This window comes from Nematolebias whitei, chromosome 23 (assembly GCF_014905685.2).
Source record: "Nematolebias whitei isolate Nwh7 chromosome 23, NemWhi1, whole genome shotgun sequence".
Lineage (NCBI taxonomy): Eukaryota > Metazoa > Chordata > Actinopteri > Cyprinodontiformes > Rivulidae > Nematolebias > Nematolebias whitei.
This window is the reverse complement of record NC_056520.1, coordinates 11,385,002-11,409,996: the sequence shown is the minus strand read 5'-3', so window position 1 is coordinate 11,409,996 and position 24,995 is coordinate 11,385,002. Positions and strand designations below refer to the sequence as shown.

General features: G+C 41.6%; 1 protein-coding gene across 5 annotated transcripts in view; it reads right to left on the bottom strand.

The window, feature by feature from the left end:
• Window positions 1–24,995, bottom strand: part of dmd (dystrophin) — a 274,434-nt gene that overhangs the window by 26,352 nt on the left and 223,087 nt on the right. For 3 of the 5 annotated variants that reach the window (XM_037696602.1, XM_037696599.1, XM_037696600.1), the window contains 9 exons: window positions 15,299–15,360; window positions 14,528–14,602; window positions 12,763–12,964; window positions 12,588–12,673; window positions 10,479–10,636; window positions 8,785–8,951; window positions 6,793–6,904; window positions 6,097–6,233; window positions 2,303–2,341 (listed from right to left, as the gene is read on the bottom strand). In XM_037696602.1, the coding sequence (XP_037552530.1) occupies window positions 2,303–2,341; window positions 6,097–6,233; window positions 6,793–6,904; window positions 8,785–8,951; window positions 10,479–10,636; window positions 12,588–12,673; window positions 12,763–12,964; window positions 14,528–14,602; window positions 15,299–15,360 (1,038 nt within the window). Of the gene's footprint in view, window positions 1–2,302; window positions 2,342–6,096; window positions 6,234–6,792; window positions 6,905–8,784; window positions 8,952–10,478; window positions 10,637–12,587; window positions 12,674–12,762; window positions 12,965–14,527; window positions 14,603–15,298; window positions 15,361–22,536; window positions 22,768–24,995 lie in introns of those variants that run through there. The other 2 variants (XM_037696601.1, XM_037696603.1) reach the window with 1 other exon arrangement.

Below are 24,995 nucleotides of genomic sequence, written 5' to 3'. Positions count from 1 at the left end.
TAGCAATACAACAATCTCTACCAATGGTCCTGACGAGCAAAGACCTTGTTTGACGTTTGAATTTATTTGTGACCTTGTCCTTTAAGCTGAGGTGATGAAGATTATACAAAAACTGTGCAACAGTGGTACACATTTGAATGAAGTTTTGTTAAATTATCTTGAGCAGATCAGAAGGTATGGTTCGGACATGCAAAGACCTTGCATAACCTTGACCTTCGATTTGGGGCAATGAAAATGCTGTCCATTGATGATGCATACTGTATGTGTATGAAGTTTCATTCAATTATCTTGAGTGAATCAGAAGTTTTGGCCTGGACAAAACAACGTTTACGAATGGACGAAGACTATACCATGAAAATTCTGTCATTTGACAAACGTTTAAAAAAAAAGTACCCAGAATCAAGTTGTTTAATTCCCATTTAATAGGTAGCAGTGGCATATATTAGAACTTTAGCTCCAACAAAAGCTGATCAATTTTCTATTTTAGTGGGAGAGCAGTTCACAGTTGGCTGGTTTTATTTGCAGTAGTAGCCTACATTTGAATAAATACGTTGCTGGTTATTTTGGGAAAAAGATAAAAGGATGTCTCAAAGAAACCTGCTTAGTATTGCTATGTAGAACAAAATGTTTTGGTTCTTTAAGGTCTGACAAATTATTTGCTCGTGATTGACAATCAATTATGACATTAGCTGAAAAGGGGATATGATATCTGGAAAAAAACAAGGTTATCAAGTTTGGGCGCAGCACAGTGGCGCAACTGGTAGAGCTGCTGCCTCTCAGTGAGCAGGTCCCTGGTTCAAATCCTGGTCGGGGGCCCTTCTGGGTGGAGTTTGCATGGTCTCTCCGTGCATGCATGGGTTTTCTCCGGGTACTCCGGTTTCCTCCCACAGACCAAAAACATGCATGTTAGGCTGATTGGCAACTCTAAATTGTCCCTAGGTGTGAGTGAGAGAGTGAATGGTGGTTTGTCTCGTTTGTCTCTGTGTGTCCCTGTGATGGACTTGCGACCCGTCCAGGGTGTACCCCGCCCCTCGCACAGTGATTGCTGGACTTTGGCACCGGCGACCCCCGTGACCTGATGGAAGTTTGGGCTAAAATCTTTCCACCACTGGCCTAGCAGTCTTGTGACTTTCAATGTAAGAAACTTTGTGAGCTAAGACACGCACCCGTTCTTCCAGGGATCAACAGAATGTATAAAGTACCAACATGCACTGATAATTGTTTTATAATCACATCTAAGGCGTTGTAAATAGAAAATGAATCAAACTGTAAGCTGTCAAAAGATTACTACCCGTATGCAAAAATATGCAAAGCTTTTAGCCACAGGGTCTTTAGATAGTGTCTTTTTTGTGCGCATCAAATCCATTTTCTTTGGTGTCTTAAGTCGTGGCAGCTTAAGAAAATGGAACTGCACCTTTTTGACAAGCTTGTTGTAACTTAGTGTACAACACAGGGTTTTGTTTTTATGCTTTATTGAATCTTACGTTAAGGTTTAGAAGAACAGGTCATGAACAAAAGAATAATAATTTTTTTAAAAATCAACAAGAAAACTGATTTTAATTGGTCAGAATCTTATCTTTAGTCAGTGCAAACCTAAAGGCTTAAAAAATCAATCAATCAATCAATCAATCAAGCGTGTCAGAAAGTGTGTGTGAGAAAGGGAGAACGAGTGAAAGTGAGTGAGAGAGAGAGGGAGAGGGAGAGAGGGGGAGAAAGGGAGAGGGAAAGAGGGAGAGTGAGGGAGAGCGAGCAAGAGAGAGTGGGAGAGAGGAAGAGTGAGAGAGAGAGAGCAAGACAGAGAGGGAGAGTGAGAGGGAGAGAGGGAGAGGGAAATATGGAGAGTGAGGGAGAGAGAGGGTGAGGTAGAGAGAGAGTGAGCAAGAGAGAGAGGGCGAGTGAGAGAGTGAGGGAGAGCAAGGGAGAGAAAGCGAGAGAGGGAGAGCAAGGGAGAGGGAGAGAGGGAAAAATGGAGAGTAAGGGAGAGAGAGGGCAAGGTAGAGAGAGGGAGAGCGAGAGAGAGAGCAAGAGAGAGGGAGAGCAAGAGATAGTGAGAAAGGGAGAGAGAGCGAGAGGGAGAGAGAGTGAGGAAAAGCAAAAGAGGGAGGAGAGGAAGCGAGGAGGGGGAAAGCAAGAAAGAGAGGGAGTGAGACAGAGGGAGAGCAAGGGGGAGCGAGAAAGAGAGCAAGAGAGAGGGAGAAGGAAAGAGAGAGAGAGCAGGACAGTGTGAGAGAAAGGGAGAGCGAGAGCAGGACAGTGTGAGAGAGAGGGAGAGCGAGAGAAAGGGAGGGAGCCAGGTACTCACGCATGGTCTACAGGCCAGAAGTTGATCAAAGTAACAGGACTGCAAAAGAAAAGACAAAAATCAAAATGAGGACACAAGAAGAGAAAGACATGCAACAGTGGAGCATGATGGGAGCTGTAGTTTGGTAGTGAACGAAGGGTTCAGGAAGAGAAAAGCACTACTCTCACAATTTAAAAATGGAAAACCATGATGCACAAAGTGTGTGCACACTTACATAAAATGTTTCTTACATGACACCGACTGACCAGCGTTTTGGAAAAAAAACAAAAAAAAACAACAAAAAAAAACAACAACTTATTTTTCTAACAGAAATCAAAAACACTGCAGCTGGACCAAAACTAGTTTTACAGAAGTAAAGAAGCAAGAACCAACTGACACACGCACACATTACAGGTAAAAGGAAGTGTGTGTGTGATATTGTAGAGAACAAACAGCTCAGTTACACATTAATTCCTCACAAGATAGCATTGTTTGTGTGTGTATTCAGTGCGAGTGCTTTAGACTTCAAAGGTCTGTTGACCAAAACTAAAACTTTTCTTTATCGAACATTGTTTTCCAGGAACTCACACTGGCTCTACTCTCGGACCACTTCCTTTCTCTACTGCCATTAATGACACCCAGAAATGTGCGGAAGCTGAAAGGTGACGTTATCCCAAAATAAAATATTTATCCTGTCATCTTGACATTGAAGCAAGATTTATAAAAAATATATACCCTGAAAGTCAAGAGTTAAGGTTAACATTTTGACAACATTGCTGTTTCAACTGATTCAAGTTCAGCAATGTGTTACAAAGTGTGCTATTTTCTTTGCTGATAGTAGTCCCTCGCTACTTCGTGGTTTGACTTTCGTGGACTCGCTGTATTGCGGTGTATCTCCGGGGGGAATCCCAAGGCATTCCCAGGCCAGCCAAGAAACTAGTCCCTCCAGCGTGTCCTGGGTCTTCCTCTGGGTCTCCTCTCGGTGGGACGTGCCCGGAACACCTCACCAGGGAGGTGTCCAGGAGGTATCCTAACCAGATGCCCGAGCCACCTCAACTGGCTCCTCTCAATGTGGAGAAGCAGCAGCTCTACTCTGAGTCCCTCCTGGATGATAGAGCTTCTCACCCCGTCTCTAAGGGAGAGCCCAGACACCCTGCGGAGAAAACTCATTTCGGCCACTTGTATCCGAGATCTCGTTCTTTCGGTCACAACCCAAAGCTCATGATCATAGATGAGGGTAGGAACGTAGATCGACTGGTAAATTGAGAGCTTCACCTTTTGACTCGGCTCTCTCTTCACCACAACAGACCTGTACAGCGCCCGCTTCACTGCCGACACTGCACCTATCCACCCATCGATCCCTCGCTCCATTTTTCCCTCATTCGTGATCAAGACCCCGAGATACTTGAACTCCTCCACCTGGAGCAGGACCTCCTCCCTGACCCAGAGAGGGCACTCCCAAGACCATGGCCTCGGATTTGGAGGAACTGATCCTCATCCTGGCCGCTTGCATGCTTCTTGTATAGGCATAATTAGCTTGGAATAATAACAATAAATGATAAAAATATGAGCAGAAATTTTTTTTAAAAAGTGAAAGGTTTGTGTGTGTGTGAAAAAGAGAGAAATGTGAAAGTTAAAATGTGTGTGAAAGAGTTGCAAAATGAAATGCAACTAAAGCGACCCCACATAAGGAGCAATAAAGTTGTTATGGCCAAAACTTTAAATGTGAAGAGGAACAAAGGCATTTTATTTCAGGTAAACATTTGAGAAAGAAATGGAGACCGACTCAGATATTTCGATTTTACAGGCTGGGCACAATTTGCTCGGTGTGAAAAATGTCATTAATCTGTGTGAGATGGACTTTGGTAAGTGTCAACCTGCGCACCCACCAGGTACAGACACAAAATAACTCAATCACACAAGATTGATGTTTTTACATTAGTACCCCTCGCAATATTGCATAGAACATTCAACCAGGACACCTGTGGTCCCATTACCTCTGCTCCTTCAGTTGAAACATCAAGTTCCAAACGTCGACATTCGAAAATGTAAGTGGAAACCTCACTTATTTTGTTAATTATTCAGCTCACAAGATGAACCGGACGGGGTGTATTTCCAATTCCTCACGTCACTCCATGACGGGGCAAATTAAAAGTGTGGACACAGTAGAAACTAGAGCCCGACTGATATATTAGCATGCTAATATATCGGCATGCTGATATATTAGCATGCTAATATATCGGCATGCCGATATATTAGCATGCCAATATATCGGCGTTTGGGAACATATCGGTATCGGTGATAATTGACCCATTATGCGCCGATATAAACACTTAAAATTTTCACCCCTAAAATGCTGGGAACAAACTGTAATTGTACAATGTATCCAGCAGAGGGCGCATGCAGACTACTTTCAAGTTATGGCCGTTCACTTTAAGTTTCACTTTCAGCACAGCCGAATCAGCGAACAATTTTGTAGCATATTTTGCTGAACAGAGCATGCTAAGATTATTTTAACTGATCTGTAAAATAAAAACAATAATAAATTCTCTTCAACCCTCCAACCCGTTTGTCATTAGCTACGTGCCTCTCAAGTTAGCAAGCTAACGTTTAGATAACCTAGCATATTGCCTTGTAAAACTTTATCCAGAACAATAAATCTAACGCAGAGGTAAAATACATCAGTGTTAGCAACGTTATCTTTGTCGTCCTCAATGAAACGCATTGTTTGGCTGAAACTTCTCTGCAAAGAAAAAAAACGCAGCTGCGATCAATAGTGCTGTCAAATTTTGCTGGGCGATTAGTTGTTTCAGAAATGATTGCGATAAACGATTATATTGTTTGAAATTTGACAATTGTTAAATTTCAGAACAAACCGTTAATTTTTGTGTGTAGTACCTTTTTTGAGCACCAGATGGCATTATAAGACCGTTTGAACCAAAGTATGGATAGAGAGGGAGCGAGCAGCGTGTCTCTTTAGGAAAAATGGGAAGGAGGCCCCTTGACGTGACATGGACTGTCTCTCTTCGGTTCTCAAAATGGCGGACGCTCTGTGTGGTTTGAGCTCTTTAGCATAGCATTTTTCACACAGAGCTTAAAAAATGAAAAATAAAAAAAATAAAACAAGTTCTCAGCTTCTTTTTGCAGAGAAAAACTACTTTTTACACGAAGGCACGGGTTTCAGCCGGGAATTTTGGAGCTTCGACAAGACGGAGGTTTTCTCCCCGAGGTCGGCCTGTTAGCTTAGCTCGTAGCTTAGCTTCTCAGCTTAGCTACTTTTAATGATCCAAAAGAAAAGAGAAAGGCAGGGGTCAGTGAAGAGCACCGGAGTTGAGCCTTTTTATCATCCAGTCTCTTCAGTAGAAAGAGAGAGACGCGAAGAAACGATAAATCCGATAAATGAAAATGAGGTCGATAATTTTCATTTATCGTGCGATTAATTGATTTATTGTTTATTGCGACAGGCCTAGCGGTCAATGCTAATTAGACCTTCACCATACATGACTAGTTAAAGAATGAACAGGGAAGGGCGTTTCTTTCATTTATATTTTTGTAACACTTGATAACTTTATGAAGGATAGTGGAGGATAGAAAATGACTTAAGTGTTAAAACAAGTTGAAAAGTAGCCGTTTACTTACATTCTTGGGCGTGGCCAAAACTCAAAATTTTTCAGCCAATATATCGGTTATCGGCATTAACCTCCGCGTCCACAATATCGGTCGGGCTCTAGTAGAAACTTGTGAAATTTAGCCCGAGTTTCCTTTTCCTGGTAACGTGTGCGTAACATGTACGAGAATGTGTTCACGAGCCTCACGTTTCCATGTTGTCTCCTTCCAGGATGGTCTGGACAGGGAGGTAGCCCATGCGCGGGTGTTTGGCAAAATATCTCTTAGTCCTGAACTTGTTCTTCAGCACCTTGGCGAAATCCCTGACATCCTCCCCAGATGTGGTCTGATGAGATGGAGCAGAGAAGTGGCAAACACGCCTTTTAGAAATCATCACTTTGCTTTCAACTCATTCGATTTGTCACTCATGACGGTAAAGTTCACACTGCACCATGCTAGTTATTAAGAAAAAATGAGTATGTATATATGGCAATGTAAATATCTATATACATATAATTTAATTTAAAAGATGTATTCAAGCAGATGTTTATGAGAGGATTCGTTTATGTTTTGGTTTTATTGCATACAGTCAAACTAGCTAATAAATTGGAAATACTTAAATGGTCAGGGTAGAAATATATGTTTTTTGAGCAGTTGATTAAAATTACAGAAATTATTTGTATGTATATGTTATGAACTGAATTATTTTATATGAACGCAATGCATCTAAATATTTTTTTTGAATTTTTAAGGTTTGAAATAAGCAAAGAAACAATAGCTTCATAAATAAAATCTTTGATTCCACTCATTAGCTTGTAATTATTTAGATTTAAAACATGTGCAACGTATTCTTATTGAACAACTCTTGAACACGCCGCAGACCAGAAATGTTCACAGTCTCGTACCGGAGTGCAGTATTCAACCATGGGGTATTGCATCTTGTGGCCCTTGGCAACACGACCAGAGAAGAAGCAGCTTTGGCAAATGTCATAGTTGAAATGTTTCAGACTCCGATATCTGTGGAGACAAAACAAAAACGGAACGCATCGAGAACGGCCTCTTTATCCGCTTCGTTTAAAATCATTCTGTGAAGGCTTATGAAGCGTTCACTCCACTGTGATCCATTTTTCTTCCAGACGTTTTTCAGAATCTTCCTTGTTCCACAGTTTTTGTGCCATTTCAACAAATCATAAATCAAAACGTTCAGCCGTTTCAGGACAATCCTGCTTTGACTTTTGGTATTGGTGAAACTTTAGCTTTTTGAAATATTTAGCCTTTTCTTTAGAAACGGATGTCAATTTTTATATTTGTTTACAACCTTTTACTGCTCCTTTCACATTCTGTTCTGCTTCAGCTTCTTTCAACTTCCTTGTGCAAATGTAAACTGCTTTCAGCTACTTTCAGCTGTTTTGTGCTCCTTTCAGATTCTTTCTGCCAACTACAACATTTTTGTGTTTTTTCTAATTTCTTCCTACTAATTTCACCTTATTTATACAAGTTTCAGCTTTTTCTGATATTTCAGCTACTATTTAGCTGTTTTTGTGCTAATTTTAACTTTTTCAGCTAATTCCACATTTTTTGCAATCATTTCAACATTTTTCAGCCTAAGTCAGCAGAAATGTGCTCTCTCTACTTCCTTCTGGTAATTTAAGCTTCTTTCTGCTTTTTTATCTACTTTTTAGCTGTCTTTTGCTAATTTCAGCTTTTTCCAGATAATTTCCACTTTTTTGTATTCATTTATGCTTCTTTCAGCAAACATGTTCTTTTTGCTTTCTTCGGCTAATTTAAGCTTCTTCTACATTTTCAGCTCGTTCTTTAAAGCATTTTTAGCTACTTTCAGCCATTTTCAGATTCAAGTTTTTTGTGGTAATTTCTGCTACTTTCAGCTTATTGTGCTCCTTTTAGTTTTTTTCTGCTAGTTTCCGTTTTTTCTGCTATTACAGCTACTTTTAGCTGTTTAAGTGCAAAATTTAGCTTTTTCAGCTACTTTCACTTTTTTTTTTTTTTTTAGCTCATGTCAGCTTCTTCCACTTTCTTCTGGTAGTTTAAGCTTCTTTCTGCTTTTTAGCTTCTTTTCAGCGGCTTTTTTTTTTTTTTTTGCTAATTTTTGCTTTTTTCAGATAATTTCCACTGTTTTGTGCTCATTTATGCTTCTTTCAACCTACTTAACTTATTTCTGCTAATTTCAGCTCGTTATGCTCCTTTCAGCTTTTTCTGCTAGTTTCAGTTTTTTTCCTGCTATTTCAGCTACTTTTAGCTGTTTAAGTGCTAAATTTAGCGTTTACAGCCAATTCCACATTTTTTAGCTCATTTCAGCTCCTTCCACTTACTTCTGGTAGTTTAAGCTTCTTTCTGACTTTTCAGCTACTTTTCAGCTATTTTTTAGCCAATTTTCTAATTCTTCTGCTAATTTCTGCTTATTTAAACCTAATTCAGCAAATATGTGTTCTTTCTGCTTTCCTCTGCTAATTTAGGCTTGTTCTTGTATTTCAGCATGTTTTGAGCTAATTTCAGCAGATTTTCAGCACATTCTTCAGCAGTGTCAGTCACACTGCATTTTCGCAGGAAATGCAATTTCTCTAGTTTATCTTGTGATTTATTATCTTTAAGTTGTTTTGGTGAACTGTTGCGTATATCTCAGTTTCAGACAAGCTGTCCTCGACAGAAGCGTCTTGTTTTGTGTTGAGAATCATATCAGTGTTCCTTCATGCCCCGTCGGCTGATGTGACATAACTTGTCCTCCACCTCATCAGGCCTCACTTACACATCAGTGAATTTATATTCACAAAACGAGAGCTAGAGTCTGGACATTTTTAAAAATGCGGAAACTGTCCTCGAGAGTTTGTTTTGCAAAACGACCACAGCCTTACTTGTGGCGAAGCAGCGGTGCGACTGACCTGAAGCCGATGATGGGACACTCCTTACAGATGTTGCACTTGGCCTGGTGCTTGGCGGTTTCGGCGGCTGCGACACGATGCAGGACGGGTAACCACACCATGGACTGGGGCTCCAGACGCATCCAGTCCAGGAACATGGCTGCCTCGAGCTCCGGTTTGTTGTTGGCCTTGGAACCAACATTAGAGCAGGAAACAAGATGGTAAAAAAGATCAGTATGAGTAACTCCAAATAAGATGGGAGTCATATGTTTGACGTTCCACTGGGTGTTAATTAAGAAGGTGGAGAAATGCAATTAATAAAACATATTCTTCTACTTTTAGGTGGTTAAATTTAGACATTTTCATATACGTTTCATTCTAGATTAGTTATTTAGCATAAAAGCTAATATAAACATAAGAAAATACACACTGGATGAGACTGTTCTTGTTAAATTAAATATTACATTTGTACTTTTTTTTTATCTACCAGTACCCATTTTTGTGAAGCAAAGAAAAATCCCAGATTTGATCAAAATTATTAGACAATCTTATATTCTCCATATAACTCCATATTACAAACAAATCAATGTAATATCGTATCGTGGCAAAGCTGGTGATTTACACCCCTAATAAACACACACACACACACACATTTGGATTTTTATCATTATTATTTACTTCTTAATCCTAAGCATTATTATCAGTTAGATCAGTGCCCTTGTTAGGACACTTGTCGCATTTTATTTTTGTCGGGGGTGGGGGGGGGGGGAGAGTGTACAGGATGGAGTCATGCATGTGTTGCCTACCTGCTAGCTTAGCGCTATGTTGTTGCCGGGTTTTATTGACCGGGGGAGGGTGGTGTCACGTCTGTGTTGCCCACCTGCTAGCTTAGCGCTAAATTGCTCCGGGTGGGGTGTGTGTGCAGAGCGGTATGTCAGTAGCGTTTTTGCTAGCGCATTTGTATTGCGCCCCGTACGACATAAATACGGACAATTGTTGATTGGGGGTGCGGCGGGCAGTAGACGGTGCGCTTGGGTCTGTTGATGGGGCGGGGCACCCCTCTTGTATAACGGTAGAGGAAACACTCGACTATTCATATATACCTAAACCCATTTCACACCTTGGTCCTAAACCCATCTTCTAACCCAAAACTGGTGCTCCGTTGTATTTGGACTGGACTTTGGCCTTCAAAAGGACTACTGGTCCTGAAAAGGTACGTGTGAATATCGGAAAAAGGTTCTAAAAAAAAGTAAAAAACCAGACACATACAAGTTGTATGGTTGACAATGTGTCCTAAATTTGTACTACATGTTCCTGCATCCAGTTCTTTTGCTCCGATAAGATTGACTAAAGTGTGATGTGTGTCAATAAGATACATTTCAATGGGTGATTTAGATGCTATTGTTATGAACCATATGTACAGAAAACCACATACGGGGTGGGGGAGAGATCCAAAAGGCCGAGCTGAGAGACGTTTCGATAGCACTAGTGGTTTTTCTGTTCTTCTGAAAAGTTCATTGTTTTACCACCAGTGTGCAGGTACAGTATATATTTAGCAAGGACAACAAACTGCCAGGAAACTCCCAGACAGACTGCGAGAAATGACAAGGGGAGTACTCGGATGTTTACACAAACCCACCACATCAGTTACACATCTGGGGATATACACCCCCCCCACCCCAAACAGACACAAATACTTTAAAGGAGGCACGTACAAACTGAAAGCAGCTGCGGACGGACGGCTCGATATTGGAGCCGCCAAAAGATGCGACCTCGCCGAGCTGCCGAGGAATCTGGATGGAGTCATAGAGGAGAAGACCCAGGCGGCGCTGGTCGCAAAAGCCGGTTGGGCTGGCAACCTGCCGGAACAAGACTGCAGAGAGAAGAGGAAGGGTAGGGGGCAGAAAGGAAGAGATGGCATTTGAATGGGATGGTAGGGGGGTGGTTGTGTTTGAGTGCCATTTTGTGTGCAATAAACACATTTCCATAGAAAGACCATCAAATGACGGAAGAATTCATGACTAAGAGGCTAGAATAATCCCCACACTTCCTTCATTTTGTAGTTGATAATCTTATTTAATTGATTTCCAGAATAAATTTGTTTTTCTTATTAACTTGGGATGCACAGTACAATTATACAATTATTTCCATTGTGAAATCATAATCCATTGTGACCTGTTCAGCCATTTCATTGGTCAGATTTTATTGCATTGTTTTTAACCCAGGTAGTCTCACTGGGTCCCGAGGACACCCCCCCAAGAGAGATGTGTATTGGGAAGCTATATGAGCACCTGGGTGTGATGAGGCTAAATGTTTTGGCAGCATTAAGCTCGTTAGCCCGTCAAAATTAAATATTTTAATAAATAAATCCATAAATTAGTCGCAGTATTGTATAAGCCGCAGTGTTCAAATTGTGTGGGGGAAAAAAAGTAGCGGCTTATAGTCCAGAAATTACGGTAATCAGCATTAACTCAGTTCACGTTTAGACAAGAAGTGGAAGAGCCAGGATGTGAGATGAAGTTTACAGTTATTCTTTAAAATTTGGAGGAGGGGAAAAAAAGAAAATGAGATTTTTTTTTTTTAATTCTAAATACATACTGTTTTAAAGTAGCTATTATTTTGAGTAGACGTAACGAGATCTTGTAAGAGTAAAACGTCACAGGATTGCTCGTCGAGTTGAAGCTAGTCTAGTTAATTATGCTCTTACCTACAAAATAAGTTTGACATAACACTTTGTTACTGAGATAACAGAAATTCACGGGAAAGTCAGTGATGATCATTATTAAATGTGGAGCAAAGTGTTTATAAAACAGAATTATTTAATCTACTGAAATTGTTTATCTACTGTAAGTAGGCCTGTCGAAGTAAAGAATAAATCAATGATGATTCTGATAAATGAAAATGATCAACCTCATTTTCATTTATCGACTTTATCGTTTCTTCGTGTCTCTCTCTTTCTACTGAAGACACCGGATGACAAAAGGCTCAACTCCGGTGTTCTTCACTGACCCCTCCCTTTCTCTTTTCACTTTAAAATCTGTTTTAACGATTCAAAATCACGATTTTGAATCGTTAAAAGCAGCTAAGCTGAGAAGCTAATCTATGAGCTAAGCTACGAGCTAAGCTAACAGGCCGACCTCGGGGAAAAAACCTTTGTCTTGTCGAAGCTCCAAAATTCACAGTTGAAACCCGTGCCTTCGTCTAAAAAGTTGTTTTTCTCGCAAAAAGAAGCTGAGAAGTTGTTAACTGATTTTTATTAAAAGCTTTGTGTGAAAAATGCTAAAGAGCTCAAAACACAGAGCGTCCGCCATTTTGAGAACCGAAGAGAGACAGCCCATGTCATGTCAAGGGGCCTCCCTCCCATTTTTCTTAAAGAGACACGCTGCTCACTCCCTCACTATCCATCCTTCGGTTCAAACAGTTTTGTAATGTCATCAAGTGGTCAAAAAAAGGCACTACACACAAAAAGTAACCAACATTTCTTCTTAAATTTGACAGTAGTTACTAATTATTGTCAAATTTCAAACAATATTATCGTTTATCGCAATAATTTCTGAGACAATTAATTGCCCAGCAAAATGTATTATCGTGACAGTAAGTAAATCAACTTCCTCTTTTACCAGATCAAAGCTTTTACATCCTAATGTTTAATCTCTACTTTTAATTATTTAAAGCAAAATCTCACCCTAATTTACTTTGTTTGGAAAGAGCAGCTTATACTGCAACAATCATTTGAAAATAGGGCAGCTTTGATTTACATAAAATTAAAGGTACTACCGTAAGTAAGACTTTCATCAGGTCATCCTGATGCTGCGTTCACTTACATCTGTATTTATCTTCCAGGTGAGCCTTGCAAAGCGAGATGACTCCAGTTTTGAACGACAGAGTCCGGATCTTTCCAGTGCGCCCACTGTCAAATGAACAGACACATCAGAGGAACCAGAACTCCTTAATTAAAAATAAATAAAAAAAATCATGTGCTGAGCGAGTTTCACAAACGTGTCGTAGACGTTGAGCAGCCAGTTGAGGCACATGTCTACGCTCAGCGGGACGTTGACCAGGTGGGCGTGGCTCTGCTCCAGCCGCTGATACAAACTGGTCAGACAGCTGACCAGCTGGGAGATGTCCAGCAGCTGCTCGTTCTGCTTCAAACTGTGCTGTTCGAACACCTCGCACGCTGCCGGCATGCTCAGCAGGTCCACTGAAGAAATACGGAAGGCAGAGGAAGGAGCGTAGTTCAGAAGACTGAAATAAAGTGCTACATAAATAAAGTGCACTGTTAATGACTCTAAAGGAAACAAGGAACATGGCAGCACAACTTGGGTTTGTAAAGTTTCATCTGAATGAACAAGAAGACTTCTGGAACAATGTCCTCTGGACAGAGGAGACCAAATATTTGATGTTTACCCATAATGCACAGCAGCATATTTAGCAAATCAAACACCTCTTACCAACTGTTAAGCACGGTGGGGGCGAGCTTGTAGTTTGGGCTTGTTTGAGGCAGAGGTTCTCAAACTTTTTGGGTTCAGGGACCCCTCACAGAGGAGAAAAAATTTCAGGCACCCTCTCATCGGTGCTTCCCCTACCATTATACAAGCGGGGCGCCCTGCCCCGTCAACAGAAGTGTGCGCCTCATCTACCGAACCGCGCACACACCCCGCCACTACAACCATCTGTCGGCACTGACGTAACGCTAAGCCAGCGGCTCGCACTACAGGTGAGCTAGCTAAAAAGCTAAAGGCAACCTCTTCCCTCATGCTGAACCCTCACACTCAAACCCCCCCGCTCTAAAACTGTCGGTATAAACAGTGGTGGGGGAGGTGGAGACGGCTCAGACTCAGGGAAACAGAGCGCTACCTCTGTAGCTTTTTAGCTAGCGCATCTGTATTGCGCACCAATAGCTTAGCACTACGTCAATGCTGGCATTTGTCGGGGTGGGGGGTTGACTGTTTGGTTCAGTAGGTAGGGCGATCGGTTCTGCTGACAGGGCGGGGCGCCTTCCTTGTATAATGGAAGGGGAAACACTTGTGTACAAAAGCAAAGGTTGTAATATAAAGAAGCACTTGCCCACCAGGTTTACTGGGGCATGTAGTGTCAGCTGTGGCTGAGTGGTTAGAGCAGTCGTCCTCCAATGGGAGAGTTGGGGGCTCGACTCCACGAGCTGTCACATGCTCAAGCGTTCCTGGGCAAGACACTGAACCCCTCATTGGCTCCGATGTGTGTCCCATCGGTGTATGAATGTGATAAAGCTCTGAATAATATTTGTATAAATATAGTAAAGTGCTATGAATGGGTAAATGAGGGCACAGATTGTATTGTAGAGCTTCGAGTACCTTGATAAGATAGAAAGGCGCTATATAAGTACAGTCCATTTACCATTTACTATGTATAATTACTGTTGAAATGTGGTACTATCTTTTTTCAGAAAGCCTCTCTAAGCTACAAACTAAAGCGCAACATGTTGCCAATTCATATTTTGATCCAGCAGTAAGAGGAGAGAAACATCAATGGACTCTTGGTGCTCACAAACCTATAAAACAGAGGTGAACCGATGGTACTAAGAAGGCAGAAGAGGCAAGATCAAGACGAAGAACGCCACAGAAAATGGACTACACCATTAACCAGCGTCAGTAGTACGGGGAAATAACGTACTAGAAAAACCAATGAGATTGCGATTTCGTTCATATTCGTGTGAGAAGCAATCATGATAGAACAGAGGACTTGGAGCCCCATACAGATCTGTGTAAACAGGAAAAGCACTTACGGCAGAGTGCTTTCTGCAGGCGTCTGAGCTTCATGGCTGTGCGGTAGGCGGAGAACCGAACGTTGTTCAGGTCGGCTGAAGAACACAACAGGAACAAATGAAGACAAATGGGCCAACTGTGCAGGGACTAACATCTGCACTGGTGTCACAAATTCCACTTAACGTGCTCGCATGGTTCAAACGAAGTCCATTGAACTTATTTCCACTGATAATCAGTGGAGTTAGTCTTTTCATTTGCATCTTTAAATTAAAATATGTGAATAAATATCAGTAATATACACACTATAAATCCATTTTGTCCATTGACAGATAATGTTTAAAAAAAAAAATCTCACAACATTAACTTTGGACAAGTAGTGAGACAGATCAAACAGATTAAGTGTGTAAATAATCTTACACTCGTGGTCTTATTGTTCCATATGTTCCTAACAGAGCACTTCTGTTGTAGACTGCAGGTTGATGCTGTCTACTTCTAAGCCTAGGCTTAAGACTACTATTTTCCAAACATCTTTTCCCCATTTATTTAAATTCCCTGTAAAGGGTTAACCTTCAATATTTTAAAATCCAAGTTAATTCCCAAGGACACTTTTCAAATTTGAAAATTTCTGGAATTTTGCAACTCTAGTCCTAAATGACGGACAATTTATACCAACACTGGCTAACATTTACCAATATCTGTTCAACCAAAGAGGACATTAAGCAACTGACAGATGGGTACAACTACTGTCTAATTGGTGTTTTTTGTCCAGTGTGAAAGAAAGCACAGCTTACCCAGAGATTGGTAGAGCTCGGTCATCTTGGGATGGTCCCAGCATGTTGTCTGGGTCTGGTGGCTGGATTGGGACAAAGAACAGAGAATGGTCAATGTACCTTGGAACAATCAGGCCAACATTTGCAGCAGAAACAAGCAGATTCCGCAAATATTAGTATTGGTCCACTGTTCGCTTGGTATGGGTACAGTTATGGTCAAATGTTTGCATCCACCCATTATGGGCATTATTATTATACCAGCACATACAGGGCTTTAATTAATTTACTTAAACCATTCTTTCCCAGCAAGGAATTAATCTACAATGTACAACTTCAATGACTTTTTTTTTTTAAACAAGAACTGTGATGCACATTGACCCACAAAGGGCCAATGTGATACATAGAATCTGAAACATACACATATTCTCTTAAAGCTACAGTAAGAAAATGCAGTGTGAATGCTTAATGCTGAAGAACTTGCTGAAAAAACTGCTGAAATTTGCTAAAAACATGCTGAAATGTAGCTGAAATGGAAGAACAAGCCTAAGTTAACAGAAGAAAGCAGAAAGAACAACTATTTGCTAAATTGGATTTAAATAAGCAAATTATTGCAAAAATTAGGAAATTAGATAAATAAACTGAAATTAGCAAAAAAAAATAGCTGAAAAGGCAGAAAGAAGCTTAAACTACCAGGAGGAAGTGGAAGGAGCTGCAACGAGCTAAAATGAGTGGATATTAGTTGAAAAAGCTAAATTTAGCACAAAACAGCTAAAAAGTAGCCAAAATAGCAGCAAAAGCATAAACTAGTAGAAAAAAGCTGAAATTACCAGAAAGAAGTTAGACTGAAAGTAGCAGACATTACCAAAATAAATTGAATTTATCTGAAGACAGCTGAAATTAGCTGAAAAATGCTAAAATGCTTAAAAAAAAAAAGTAGCTGAAATGGTAGAACAAGCCAGAAGCAGAAAAAACATGTTCACCCAATTACACAGAAATAAGCAGAAATGAGCACTGGAAAGTGGATATTATTATGAAAAACGCTGAAATTAGCAACAACAACAAAAAAAACACACTGCTGAAAAGTAGTTAAATATTTCTAAAAGAAGCTTAAATAACCAGAAGGAAGTGGGAGAGCTTATTTTTGCGGAATTAGGCTGAAAAATGTTCAAATGAGTGCAAAAAATGTGTAATTAGCTAGAAAAGCTAAAATTAGCATAAAAAGCTAAATAGTAGCTGAAATAGCAGAAATAAGCTGAAAGGAGCATAACAAGCTAAAATCAGCAGAAATATGTTAAAATAGGCAAAAAAATGTTGTAGTTAGCAGAAAGAATCTGAAATGAGTGCAAAGCAGCTGAAATTAGCTGAAAGTAGATTTTTTTTTTTTACATTTGCACAAGGAAGCGGAAAGAAGCTGAACCAACAGCAGTAAAACGTTGTAAACAGATCTAAAGATATTAAGGATGTAAAATGAGCTCAATTCATTTTCCATGAGAAAAAAAACGGCAGGAAAGGCTAAAAATGCTATGCTAAAGAGCTCAAATCACCGAGCGTACGCCATATCACCATGCCACGTCAAGGGCCCTCCCTCCCATTTTTCTTAAAGAGACACGCTGCTCAACTATCCATCCTTTGGTTCAAACAGTCTTATCCTGCCATCAGGTGGTCAAAAAAGGTACTGCATGCAAAACAAATCAACATTTCTTCTAAAAGTTGACGATTATTATTAAATTTCAAACAACATTATCATTTATCGCAATAATTTCTGAGACAATTAATTACCCAGCAAAATTTGTTATCGTGATGGGCCTCGTTCCAATAGGATACTAGTCTCAAACACACATCAGAACTGGTTTCTAGTTGGATAAAACGGGATATTAGCTTCTGAAATGCCTTCAAAAAGCAACCAACCTCAGTGTGGTTGAAAATTTGGGGATCTTGTTTGAAAGCAAGATCTACGCTTAAGAAACCAACACATTTAAATGAACTCTACTAACTCTGCCCAGAAGAAGAATATCAACCAGAATTCTACCAGAAGCTTGTGGATGGATACAAAAAGCCTGTGGTTGAGGTGCAACTTTCTACATATTTGAGCTTGTATGCATAACTTCGACCCAGTGTAGATGGGAGATAATCCACAACAAACTCAGGCTTGTGCACCCCATTCTTGTTTTTCAAAAGCACTGAAGTTGCAGGTTGTATAAACATCCCATCCCGGACAAAGAACAGTTCAAGTACATTTATGCTCATGGTGAGTGGATGTAAACATCCGATTCTAAAAGTAGATAAACGAGTATTTGGAGTATCGTCATTTTCTTGGTACACAATGTGTTTACATCACCAAGGACCTCTTCTGGAATCTCAACGCCACACAGCAAGTAAAAAAAAAAAAAAAAAAAAAAAAAAAACAGCAGAGGATCCACTTTCTCTGTCTAGCATATGAAAATAACTACCGGCATCTTATCACGTTGTACCAGGAAACAACTGAGAGCAATCTGAAGAGTTTCCTCACATGTTGGCGTTGTGAAATCTTAAAACATGTGAGAATGGCTGAGAGTCAACACAATCACGCTTCCCTCCTTGGAGACAGCATTCAAGGATGAATGCAAGAAAAGAAAAAAAACTCAACATTGGAAGAATTACCTTTTTAAAACCTCAAGTGCGCCAATGCTGGTGTGAAAAGTGGGTAACCGCTGAACAGTGATGTGGCTCATGGGAAGAGAAATGGCAAAACACTGGATAAACCAGAACAAGCCACCAATGAACCTTGTTGCGTTGTTGAACGTCAGAACCTCAGTGCAGGAAAAAGCACACCGAACCAGGTCTAGAGGGCTGTACCTAACAGCACCTGCAACCAACATCAGTCTCCAAAGCATGTACAAACAATCTATCTGCGGGCTCCCCCACCCCACCTCCTCTGTCCCACACTCCCACTCCTGATAATGAGGACAAGGGTCCCCTGGTGAAGAGCTACTTAAAAAATGCTCAGGGCGGATCATGATGAGTGCACAGCTTGCTTTCATCTGCACCACCACAGAATTTTCTGACTGAGAACGGCTGCAGGACAACATTTGAGGTAATTGAAGGCGCACATGTACGGTAGATTCATTTTAAGACTCAATGGCACTGCTCCTTTGTGGTATCAGTCAAAAAACAAAAGAAATCAGCCAAGGTAAGCGGAAGAGACCTGTCGACGCACTCTGGTTCATCGTTGGGTACAATTTCCAGGTATCTGAAGGTGCTACGTTCATCTGTTTAATTATACACATGTATAAACACCATGGGAATGCCCTGTCATCATACCAGTCAGGAATGAGACGGGTTCTGTGTTCCTTAAATTAACCTGCTTTGGTGTGAAATGTATTGACCCCGCAACACGGTGGCGCAACTGGTAGAGCTGCTGCCTCTCAGCAAGCAGGTCCCTGGTTCAAATCCCTGACCGGGGGCCTTTCTGGGTGGAGTTTGCATGTCCTCTCCGTGTATGGGTTTTCTCCAGGTTCTCCGGTTTCCTCCCACAGACTAAGGACATGCATGTTAGGCTGATTAGTAACTTCAAATTGTCCCTAGGTGTGAGTGAGAGAGTGAATGGTTGTCTCGTTTGTCTCTACGTGTCCTTGTGATGGACTTGCGACCTGTCCAGGGCGTACCCCGCCCCTCGCACAGTGATTGCTGGACATGGGCACCGGTGACCCCAGTGACCCAAAATGGAAGAAGCGGGTAAAAGATAATGGATGGATGGATGTATCGACCCCAAATCAAGAGCTAAAGACCTTGTGAAGATGTCAATGACGCTGGTCAGAAAGTGTTACTATCCACAGTGACCTGGACTAACATAGGTTGAAACTCAGTGAGGAAGAAGCTATTACTCAAAAAACAACAAAGAGACAGATTATAGTTTGCTAAGGTACAAAAGGACAAAAAACTTAAGATTTTTAGACATGTCCTGTGGTCTGTTGAAACGAAAAGAGAACGGTTTGTCCAGGATGGCCATCGCTACATTTGGAGGGAAAAGGACAAAGTTTTCAAGCCTGACATTGTCCTGATTGTGAAGGGGGTGGCAGCATCCTGTTGGGGGGGTTGTTTTGCTTCAGGAGGGACTGGTGCTCTTTGAAAATAGATGGCATCACGAGGAAACGTGGAAATACTGAAGCATCTCAAAACATCAACCAGGAAAGTAAAGCTTGGACACAAATAATTCTTCAAATGCACAATATCTCCAAGCCTACTGGCATAAGGTCAACAAAGTCAGTGTTTTGGAGGAGCCATCTCAATCCCATAGAACATTTATGGGAAGAGCCGATATGGGCTGAACAAACCTGCCGCAGTTCCACCAGTTCTGTGGGGAGGACTGGAACAAACTGTTGTGATAAGCTTGTGGAAGGAAACTCAAAATGTTTGACCAAAGTCACACAGTTTAAAGGAAATGCTGTTTAAGTGTACGGAAAGTATTACAAAATGATCTCTTACTTTTAATGTATGTGGCAACAGCAAATTGTGTTGGCAACCCTAAATGATCTAAAACGCTAAACGTTTAGTCTGAATTAACGTCAGACTGTGAGTGATAAAAGGTTATGCGACCTTTGATACAGTGCAACTCAAATAAACCGTCTTTATGAACTTTTCCAAACTTTTATTTTCCCAATTTATTAGTTTATTTCCTCCAGACTTCAGTCATCCGGTCTGATGAACGCCACCAAACAAGGTCATCTAGCAGAATAAGCTGTTTGACACCATTTAATAATAATCAGGCTTTGAATAGGATACAATTTATTGCCAAGAATTGTTACAACAAATACATCAACCAAACACAATCTCCTTACTTTTTTGTGCAGTCTTACAGACCTTGGGATGGTTTTAGACTCTGACTTTAAGTTTAATAAACAGATCAACTCTGTTCTAGAAAAAAAAAAAGCTTCTTCCAGTTAAGGCAGATAGCTAAGCTTAGTCCGTGCTGACTCGTCCAAAATGCTGCGGCTCGACTATTGGGGGCCAAGATGGGGTAGAGGAAGGGCAGCCGATCCGGGACCCGAAAGTCCCAGGTTGATCCCCAGTCATTGCACATCTTGTGGTGTCTCTGAGCAGCACACCCTACCCTCAACTGCTCCCCGGGCGAGCCCACTGCTCCACCTGAGTGTATCCCAGATGCGATGGGTTAAATGCAGAGCCAATTTCGCCAATGTATGGGAACATACGATGACAACACATAACACATTATTATTGTTATTATTATTATTATTAACAGGAACTCAGTTTTGACACCCGCTTCTAATGTTTTCAGCCATTAAATAGCCGTTATTAGTTGTTATCATCCCAGTGTTTCCCCTACAATTATACAGGCGGGGTGCCCCACCCCGCTAATAAAACTGAGCACCCCGCCTACCAAACTGAACTTGCACCTCCCTCCCCCACCCAGCACTGACATATCACTAAGGTAGCAGCGCAAAATACAGGATCTCTAGCTAAAAAGCTCAAGGCAGCACTCACATTGCCTCTTCCCTCATGTTGAATGCCCCCCCCCCAGCCCCCGCTCAAAAACTTAGTACAGGCTGCGCTCAGACATGTCTCCGCAACCGCCCCCATCAGCAAAAATCATGGATGAGATGAGCACCCTGCCATGGCAAGACAACTAGGGGAAACACTGCATCCCCATACATAACGGTCTCTGTGAAATCAAATGGCAGTCTGAAAGGAAGGATGGTGGAAAGGTGGTGTTGGGCTTGGTGGAGAAGTAGAGCTGGGTGTCATCCACATAGTCAAAATTAATACCAATTTTTTTTTTTTTTTAAAGATAAGGCCAAGTGGAAGAAGATAAATGATAAACAGGAGAGGACCAAGAACAGAACCCTGTGGTACACCTGAAGTAACTGTGGAGGACTGTGACTTGAAGTTCTTAAGTTGGACAAAGTGCTGACGGTCAGAGAGACAAGATTGAAACCAGCAATACCAGAAAAACTAACGGAACGTAATCTATCGAGAAGAATATCGTGCGGAATGGTATCAAATGCTGCAGTCGGGTCAGGGAGAACGAGAATTGATAAAAGTCCAGAGTCGGCAGCAACCAGGAGATCGTCGGTGATTTTAATCAAAAGCTGTCTCGGTGCTGTGGAGGGGGCGGGAACCAGACTGAAGTTCTTCAAACAGATTATTATCAGAAAGATGACTGTGAACCTGGGCTGCTACTGTTTTTTTCCAAGTATTACTAACCGGTGTACTTCGGTTTCAAAGCACAGTATACCCATTAAAGATTTTTAAAAAGTAGACTACACCACTGCCAACTATTCATTGTTTTTGTGTTTATGTTTTTAATTACATCTTTTTTTTTTTTCAAGTACTGCCTTGATCTTATTGTCAAGCACTTTGGTAACAGCTGCTGTTTGAAATGTGCTTTATAAATAAATCTGACTGGACTTTTTGTGCTCCCATACAAACAACAATCTGGTTTGCTTTAAATCACAGATTTATACTGGTTGTTATCACAAAACGCTCTAAAACAGTAACAAGCACCGACAAACCTGTGTGTGTGTGTGTGTGTGTGTGTGTGTGTTCTCTCCAACAGCTGTATTTAGTCCAAGCACACACACCTGCAATCACAAGGGTGCCAAAAGACAAGCAGCCCGCACGCGCCCTTCGCTCACTTTCTAACAACGCCCCGCACAGATCCCGCAAAAATCAACATTTATTATAAATTTAAAATGTATATATGTTTGCACATGATCAATGCTGCACGCAGCTCCACGCGCACACCGTGCCCAAATACAGCAAACGGATGTGCGCGTGTGTGAGACGGTCCCAGACTTGGAGGTGACCGCGAAGGTGCACGGGAGTGTGAAGGAATTTAAACGCCGCTGCGCGCTACACGTGCGCGCGCACACACACACAAGATAACCGCAAACAGCCCGAATCCAAACGCATGCGGGCGACTTGCACCGTGTATCGGTCCGCTGATTCTCCACAGATTCGCTCTTTTCCTTCCAATATGGCAGCGGAGAGGGAGAGCAGCGGGAGAAACGGGGAGACCGCACACCTCGCCTGCGTCCTCCCCGCTAACTTAAAGCTTAACCGCTTCCACCCTTTTCACTTAAATTAAAAATAATAATAATAAAAAAAAAAGGTTAATCAATGGAGACCTAGCTTCTTTTCGTTCGACTTCCGTTCGTCAGTGACAGGGATTCGAGGGGATGTTTGATGGTATCCCTCCGCCACAGTAGATGTTTTTACCTGCAGCGCGAACATCACAAACCAGCCCCGCTCCCAGTACTCACTTCCGAAGCTGCTCCCGCATCGCCCGCAAAACCAAATCCCTCCGCCGTCCGGAGGAGAGGATACGACTCGAGGAAGAAATAAAAAAAATTTAAAAAAAAGGAGGGGGAGAAAAATAAAGAGACGAGCCGGTTCCGTTGTCCGACCTGCCGTCCTCTGTCACCGGCGAGTCCCGGGGTACCGTGTGGGGCCTAACCGTGTCCGTGTGTGTCCCTCTCTGGTGGAAGCAGGGGAGGGAGGGGGGTGGAAGCAGGGGAGGGAGGGGGGAGGCTGCAGGGGCAACGCGTCCGCTCTGGTTCACGTGAATACGGCATGCGTGCACTACCGCTGGGTTTTTCAAAATAAGAGCACGGTGTCTCCATATTTTATTTTATTTTTTCAAAAAGTTATGTTAAAGGTAGTAGTCCACACATTGGGAGTGTTTGAAACACCAAATTACAAGAAAATACACTGCCTGGCCAAAAAAAAAAATTTTAATTAAAAAAAGTGACCACCTGGATTTCCATCCATCCATCCATTTTCTTTACCCGCTTATTCCATTTTGGGTCACGGGGGTCGCCCATGTCCAGCAATCACTGTGCGAGGGGCGGGGTACACTCTGGACGGGTCGCAAGTCCATCACAGGGCCACATAGAGACAAACGAGACAAACAACCATTCATTCTCTCACTCACACCTAGGGACAATTTAGAGTTACCAATCAGCCTAACATGCATGTTTTTGGACTGTGGGAGGAAACCGGAGTACCCAGAGAAAACCCACGCATGCACGGAGAGAACATGCAAACTCCACCCAGAAAGGCCCCTGGACCGGGGTTTGAACCAAGGACCTGCTCGCTGAGAGGCAGCAGCTCTACCAGTTGCGCCACCGTGCTGCCCCCACCTGGATTTAACTAAATAAAATAGGTACGAGCCTCCTATTGGATAATTACTGCATGGGCGATTATCTTTCAGCTGGCAACAAGTTATTTAACCCCAACTGGTGCAATGAGTTGTTTCTCATTTCTTAAACAATCAGGTCGAAAGACACATTGCGTGGTCGTGGAAAAGATGTCAGTCTGTTTGAGAAGAGTCAAATCATTGGCATCAAGCAGAGAAAACATCTAAGGAGAACCTGTGTAGTATTTATTTAGCATCCAGATCCACACTCCATTCCAGTAGATGGCGGTAATGCACATCTAAACGTTGCTTGCCAACCACCATAAAAAAAAGAAGAACATCTAAGGAGATTGCAGAAACTACTTACATTGGGTTAAGTGTCCAACGCATTATTAAAAACTGGAAGGATAGTGGGGACCCATCGTCTTAGAGGAAGAAATGTGGCCGGAAAAAAAAAATCCTGAATGATCGTGATTGGCGATCTCTTAAACGTTTGGTGAAATCAAATGGAAGACTAACAACAGTAGCACTCAGGGCTGTGTTTAACAGTGAAAGTAAGAGCTTTTCACGCACAATGTGAAGGGAACTCAAGGGATTGGGACTGAACAGCAGTGTAGCCTGAAGAAAACCACTAATCAGGCTAATTGGAAAAAAATGCTTCAGTTTGCTAGGGAGCATAAAGATTGGACTCTAGAGCAATGGAAGAAGGTCATGTGGTCTGATGAGTCCAGGTTTACCCTGTTCCAGAGTGATGGGTGCATCAGGGTAAGAAGAGAGGCAGGTGAAGTGATGCACCCATCATGCCTAGTGCCGAGTCATCAATGCAAGATCTTGGTGAAAAATTAATGCAACACTGGATGGAAATAGATCTTGTGACATTGCAGAAGTTTATCGAAACAATGCCACAGTGAATGCACGCCTTGATCAAAGCTAAAGGCAATCCACCGAAATATTAGTGTGACCTTTGTTTTTTCTTTTTTTTTTTGGTGGTGACTTTTTTTTTTTGGCCAGGCAGTGTACATTGTGCTCCAGTTCTCCCTTAAAATTTTCTCCAAGACTGCAGTGACTTAAATTTTTAACTCTTCACCAACGATCATTCGTAAAAGACCAAGAATTTCTTGATTCATGTGGTCCAGCTGTCCAAAAAAATTTCCAAGGATTTGGAACAAAGTACAAACAATTCCCTTACTTTAAATAAAAATATTCATTCATTCAACCTTTATTTAGACATGTTTTAGTCAATATCAGAATAGGTCAGACAGCTCATGTGGTGGTGAAGAATGCTATGTTGCTTAAACACCCCTGAAACATTGAAAACCACAGGATTTTACACAGTTTGGTTTTAAGTCTCCTTGATTTTCATGACTATTTCCAGAACGTTCAGCTCCAATTTTCTAAAGGGCAAGTAATATGATAGGATTGTTAAAAACTTATGAAACATTGTTGTAAATACTGTTAATGCGTGGCATGACCCCAAACCTCACAATACATATTTGACTTATAGAATTCACTAGTGTTGTGTTTAAGACCACCTAACCCAAGACCAGAGTGTACCGAGACAAGACCAAGACTTTTAGGGTCTGA